The sequence below is a fragment of the Mus caroli genome, unplaced genomic scaffold (genome assembly GCF_900094665.2).
Source record: "Mus caroli unplaced genomic scaffold, CAROLI_EIJ_v1.1 scaffold_17040_1, whole genome shotgun sequence".
Lineage (NCBI taxonomy): Eukaryota > Metazoa > Chordata > Mammalia > Rodentia > Muridae > Mus > Mus caroli.
The window spans coordinates 2,609-9,544 of record NW_018391373.1 but is presented as its reverse complement, the minus strand read 5'-3'; the positions used below and the strand labels follow the sequence as shown (position 1 = coordinate 9,544).

The window sequence follows — 6,936 nt, the reverse complement described above, 5'->3', positions numbered from 1 at the left end:
GTGTGTGTGTGTATCTATATGTTTCAGTAGCTCCTTGTATTTGTTTTCCTAGTGAGCACAAGGGATGGTATAAAGGGAAAACTCAGAGGATCCATAGGTCTGACAAGCATAGACTTTAGAGTCTCTGTCCTGATGGCGACATTTCAAGGCTGTGCACACACACTCCCCAATCAGCCACAGTGGAAGGGGCCTTCCTCTGAAGCTAGTGTAGGCCCCCCGTAGTCTGGATGTACCTTTTCCTGACTCAGCAAATCCATGCTCCATCACTGATCTGCCACTTTGTGGCACTTTTTCAAGGCTTCCTCATTAGTTCCCATCACTGGATGAGCCATGATCCTCACACCATAAAAAGCTACATTTCCTTCACCAGGATACGCCCTACCTAGGACTCTCTTCCATTTTGTGTCAGAGTCTTGGACAGCCAGCCTGAACTTGCTTCTCAACATAATTTTGGATCTACTCTTCCAGAATTTTCTAGGTGCTAAAGTGGTAGAGTTTCTGCCTCTTGTCCCACCTGCTATCTTCTCACACTGGGTCACAAAGACCTCTCACTTCTTGAGGGCCTTGTCTCGCCTTGGGTTTCTGTCTCACATGGCTTTCTTTATTGGCTCCCAACCCCACTTTCATCTCTGGGTTTTCTCCCGTAGGCTAGCCTTTACAACTATGGTTTTCTGGTGTTCTGCATTCAGCTCTCTTCCTTCATACACTTCCTGCGGCCCTATCACCTCCATTGCTTCAGCTCTTATGAAAGTGCCAGTAACACCGATTTCTGCCCCTAAGCTGTGTCTTTGGTTCTAGTCACAGACATCCACTGGAGGCTGGTGATTCCACAAGCTGCCTAAGCCCCAAACAAGTCTGAGCGTATCTCATCCAGACTCTACTCCTGTGCTGCTCAGCTCAGCGAACGGCACCACCATCCACACCCGTGCTCCAGTTCTCATCCTAAGAATTCATCACTGATGCCTCTCTTTCTCAGTGCTCTTTAATGGTAGATCTAGAAATCTCTATGCCTGATTTTCATGTCACTAATCTCTGCCTTAGTTCCTATCTTATTTTTCACAAATAATGACACCTTCCCCTTCTCCACAATATATCCTTCATACTGTTGCTAGAATGACTGATCCCAGATCGACATTCGATATCTCATCCATTCTTTCCTTCATTATTATAAGGTCCACCCTCTTCAGCCCGTTTTGCAGGGCATGATGGTCCTTCCATGTTCTTCCCTTGCCTACCTTTCCTGTCCTGTCTTTTGTCTTGCTTATCTCTTATGTCATGACATTACACATGCTGACCCTCTGCACAGCATACTTTCAGCACATCTCTTCAACATCAAATATCTGAATCTTACCTATCACAGGAAGCCTGAACCTTGCTAATGACATCAGATGCCTATGATAAGAAAGGGAGAGAGTACATATTTCAACTGCTCCTGAATGTCACTTGCGGAAGAGGAAATAACTCAGCCTGGGTCCAAGGGCTTCATGGGCATAAAGGAGTGCCCTGATAATGTCCACGCTAGGTATCTCAGGCAGGAGAACGTGTCACCCTGCCTTGCCTTGCAGGCTGTCAGTCAGGGCTCTGTGCCTCATGCTGCCATACTCCCAGAAGACGCAGAGCATAGCACCTTTATAATCTCAATCCTCCAGCATCCTGTGTTTTCTACTTAGCTACTAAACAGCAATCTGCTGTAAAAATGGAACCTCTTAGTTAAAAATCCCAGCTGAGAGTATAAGCAAAATACATGGTGGCACCTCTGCATCGTCTGCCCAGTGCTTCCACCCCAGTGGAGGCACGGAGCCTGTGTAGCCTGGCACCAATCTGCAGTGCTGAAAACAACTGCAGCACAACTTCTGAGACCACAGGCAGAGCCCGCCACTCTCCCAGAAGCAAACAGTGAACCGTATGTCCTGATGGGTTTTAGTCTTCCAGTTCCCCATTCCCGTGGTCTGTGGCTTGAGTTACCATCAGAGCTAGGTAAAGAGGGAGAATGTCCCAAGCTGATTGATCATCCTGATAGTCAGGAAATGGTGCTCTCTATTCCTCACAGGTGTTTAAATTTTAATGGCAGATTTTTAAAAATTATTTTTGGTTCTTAAAAATCCAGCATCAGTGTTCAGTTGATTTGTACACTGCATTTACATTTAATGCAATTGCTGTTCTAGTTAGGCTTGAATTTATCATTTCACCACTTCTTTGATATTTGTCTTAAGCTTTCTTCAATTTTAAAATTAATTTTCATGGTTATGTAGACATTGTGCATGATACTGGGCTACAGACCATTTCCATACATGTGTATAATTAATTTCCTTCTTTTTAAAGTTTCTTTGGTCATGATGTTTCTTTTCAAAGCAATAGAAAAATAACTAAGATAACTACAGTGCTGCCTTTGTTACCGTGTTTCTGTAGCAGAGCTTGAAATCAGAAACGGTGACATCTGATTGTTTTTTCCTAGGATTGCTTTGGCTATCGGGGTCTTTTGTGCTTCCATATGAACCTTAAGGATGTGTCTTTCTCCTTCTGTAAAGAACAACATGACAATTCTGAACAGGATTGCACTGAGTCTACACATTGCTTTTGGTAGCACAGCCATTAACTTCCCTAGTCCTTTACTGTGGGAGGTCTTTCTAGCATCTGGCATCTTCTTCAAGGTTTTCCTTCTGTGTTTTAAAGTTTCCCTTAGGATGCTTCTCACTTTCTAGCTTGGGTTCTTTATCACACAGACACACACACACACACACACACACACACACACAGACACACACACACAGACACACAGACACACAGACAGACAGACACTCACACAGACACATACACACACTCACACAGACACACATACTCACACACTCACACAGACACACACACACAGACACACACACAGACACACACACACAAACAGACACACACACAGACACACACACAGACACACTGGCTCTCTTTGGAGTTAACCAAGATCTTTGAATTTTTTATTAAGCTTTTAATAATGTATGCAATTTATAATATTTTGAATCTGTTGTTTCAGGTTTTTGTTGTTGTATTGATTCTTTCTCTAGAGTAGGGGTTGGTAAATTTTGCCTTCTTAAAGAGCTTCTAAATTTCACTATATGAGATGGTCTGGAGAGATGGACCTTGGCTCAGTTCCCAGCACCCACGTGTTGACCCAAAACCACGTGGGACATAGCTCCAGGGGATCTAATGTTGTCTTCTGATCTCCATGGGCACTGGATACACATGTGGTGAACATACATACATGCAGACAAAATATGTATACACACAAAATATTAATAAATTAAAATGAAAATCATCCAGTTTTTTTTAAAATTTCAGCTATGTGACAGGGATATATATGGTTTGAGAAATTTTACCATTGTGTGACGTTTATAAAATATATTTATACAAACCTCGAGGGTATACAGATCAAATACTTGAAGCAGCCTCATGACTTAATTGAAGAATATGATAACTATGAGATGTGTGAGGCTGCTGCCAACATAACAGCATGCCCTGTGCCATTTGTGTGTCCTGTGCCACGGCGGCTCCTATGCCACAGCGTGCTGTTCTTTTTGTTGCTTTAAACAGTCAATGTTTGCTCACACACCGACTCCGTGCTTCTCATTCTCTCTTTCAGCTCTGTGTTCCACGGAGGACCATTTTCTCCAGACTTAAGAAGTTCTTTGGAGCATCTCTCACTATGGGTCTTTGGTAATCCAATGGCCTGCTTTCATTTGAGAGAAAACAACATTGGCTTCCAAAGGACTCTTTCACTGAGCTCTAGGTTGGTAATTGGATTCTTCCTCCGTGTCCACTCTTCATCTCCTTTCCTCTCTTCCCTTCCCTCCTCCCTCTCCCTCCTATCCGCATTAGATGTGTCACTCAGTCACCTTCTATTTTCTGTGGACAGACCTCAGCCTTCCTCAATGTTGACCATTTGGAGAAATGTATCCTTTTTTCTCAGACCAGTTTCAGAACAACACTTGTTTTATTTGTTTGTTCTGTTTGCAGCCAGTTTCCCTTATATAATATTTCCTTTATATTCAGTTTTCCCTTCCAGCCACTTTGTCTTTCTTGGTATTCTCCAGGCCACATTTCTCTTTTCTGTGGACCAGTATGTCTCCTCCATTTGGGAACTCTGTGGGCATCATCTGTTAGTCATCGACTTATCCTTTATTCCTTATATTGTTTACCTCCAGTCCATGAAAATATGTGACTTTGACTTATCGGGGAACTATCCAAAGATTGGGAGTCAGGCTTATAGCCATGTCTCTCAATTTCAGGGATGTCCACCAAGCCTTTTGTTGGGGCATGGTCCCCCAAATGAAGGCTGACCTCGACACTTGATGTTCGTTGCACACACATGTTGAATTCTTGAATACCCAATTCTTCCCATAACATCTTTCCCATGACTTATAAGCTGTGTGGTCCATGAATTATAAAACATTGCTTTTTGGATATCTCCCATTTTTTTTTTTTGTAAATTCTACATTTTGAAATGTAGAGTTCATAATCTGGCATCTCAGAATAAGTTGGAATTGTGTGATAGGAGGAAAACATGCTGTTTCATATAAAATGGAAATTCTTCTTAAAGCTTTGCTCTCTGGCTCTGTGGGACCCTGATATGTACTTGACTTTGCTCTTCGTGTTTGGCACACCTGGTATACGAATGGCAGCAAAGTTAGCACCTGGGGCTTCTCTTTCACAATTGACAGCTCTGCTCTATCTTTGCAGCAGGAGAAGGATGCAGGACTTCCTCTGGAGAAACCACAGCTCTCTTACCGAGTTTGTCCTTCTAGGATTCTCTAGTAACACACGGACAAATGGCATTCTGTTTGGCGTCTTCCTTCTCCTCTACCTCACCACGCTCCTAGGCAATGGGCTCATTATCACCTTGATACACATGGACTCCCGCCTCCACACGCCCATGTACTTTTTCCTCAGTGTCTTATCCATTCTGGATATGGGCTATGTCACCACCACAGTGCCCCAGATGCTGGTACATCTGGTCTGTAAGAAGAAGACCATATCCTATGTTGGATGTGTGGCTCAGATGTACATCTTCCTGATGCTGGGAATCACCGAGTCTTGGCTGTTTGCAATCATGGCCTATGATAGGTATGTGGCCATTTGCCATCCCCTCAGATACAAAGTCATCATGAGTCCTTCGCTGCGTGGGTCACTGGTAGCCTTCTGTGGGTTCTGGGGTATCACCTGTGCCCTGATATATACTGTTTCTGCTATGATTCTTCCCTACTGTGGCCCCAATGAGATCAACCACTTCTTCTGTGAAGTGCCTGCTGTCCTGAAGTTGGCCTGCGCAGACACCTCTCTCAATGACCAGGTAGACTTCATCCTAGGCTTCATCCTTCTCTTGGTCCCGCTCTCCCTCATCATTGTTGTCTACATCAATATCTTTGCTGCTATCTTGAGAATCCGTTCAACTCAAGGGAGGATCAAGGCCTTCTCCACCTGCGTGTCCCACATCACTGTGGTCACCATGTTTTCCATCCCGTGTATGGTTATGTATATGAGGCCTGGCTCTGAGTCCTCCCCAGAAGAGGACAAGAAGCTGGCTCTGTTCTACAATGTCATCTCTGCCTTCCTCAACCCCATCATCTACAGCCTTCGTAATAAAGATGTGAAAAGGGCTTTCCTCAAGGTGGTGGGCAACAGAAAAGGGTCAGGGTGAAGGCTTGGGAGTTGTGAGACTAGCAGCCTCCTGGAACAGTCTCCATGCAGCTTTCTGTAAAGGGGAAGTCTTCCATAGTGACACTACATTACATCCAGTGAGTTGACGTGGTTCAATGTCACTAACTACTGAAGACTTTATTGGGGTGCCACTGTGTATTATGTGTACTCATTTGGAATATGATTCTATATGATCACAGAACATTTGGCATATGATCACATATACAGGTTCATAAAACTCCATCTGGGTATAGAACTATCCCACCACCACATAAGGTAACATTGTATATGGTCCCCAATTCCAGGCTCGAATACGATGCCGTTGTTATTTACTCCTCCCCCCTTCCTCATCTTTTGACTGTTACATCAACAGAGGTCGTATGTGATGTCAGGGTGTCTGATTTAACTCATCTTAAAACCCCTTTGACCCATCTAGAGTGTTTTGTATAACAGTAGTATGCTTGTATTTTTGCAGTCGTGTATTCCATATCGCCACAGTTTAATTTGCCTACAATAGTGATAGTTTCTGTTCTTTGGCTATTCCATATAAAGTTTCTATGGATATTTGTGTGAAGCTTATCTTCTCTTTTTAATAGTTTTAGAATGACATTTGCTTATTTATTGTGGGAGGGGACACGTGTGCCATGATGCACTTGTGGAGACTGAAGGACAGGCTGTGGGTGTCAGTTCTCCTTCAGTCTACCATATGGGACCTGACGATCAAACTCAGGCGGCCAGACTTGGCAGCAGATGCCTTTGTCTGCTGAGCCTCTCTCCCTGGCCCTCACAGGCAGACTTTTGGAGAAAGGTTTTGTTTTTCTTTTACCTCTAGAATAAATACATAGGATGTGAATGACAGGGTATGTATATAGTTATATGTATATATACCCTGGTATGTATATAGTTCAGTTTGTAATAATATTTTAATCAACTCCACGTTAGATGCTATTTCATACATATCAGAGTGCACTTAAACAGGTGCTGTTTAAGGAAGGCCGTGCAACACTGAGAATCCTTACACTCCTGGAAGGATGTAAGCCGGGTTACTGCTTCGAAAACAGTCTGTCAGTTCCTCAAATATTCAATGTAGAGGGCCATGTGGTCCATCCATATTAATCTCAGATACATACCTAAAAGAAGTCAAAACATACACCAGTATGCAAAAATGTACACACTTGTGGCTAGAGAGATGAATGAGTGGTTAAGGGCATTGGCTGCTCTTCTAGGGAACCCAGATTTGATTCCCAGCATCCA

At 43.4% G+C, this 6,936-nt stretch overlaps 1 protein-coding gene across 1 annotated transcript; it reads left to right on the top strand.

Moving 5' to 3' along the window:
• The first annotated feature begins 4,735 nt into the window (after positions 1 to 4,735).
• Positions 4,736 to 5,684, top strand: LOC110289148 (olfactory receptor 2A12-like). The gene has a single exon (XM_021155327.1). The coding sequence runs from the start codon at positions 4,736 to 4,738 to the stop codon at positions 5,681 to 5,683; it is 948 nt and encodes a 315-aa protein (XP_021010986.1). The 3' UTR covers position 5,684.
• The last annotated feature ends 1,252 nt before the right edge of the window (positions 5,685 to 6,936 follow it).

Bases quoted from the DNA above. Each gene is read 5' to 3' on its own strand.
- LOC110289148 (XM_021155327.1), top strand. From the start codon at position 4,736: ATGCAGGACTTCCTCTGGAGAAACCACAGCTCTCTTACCGAGTTTGTC.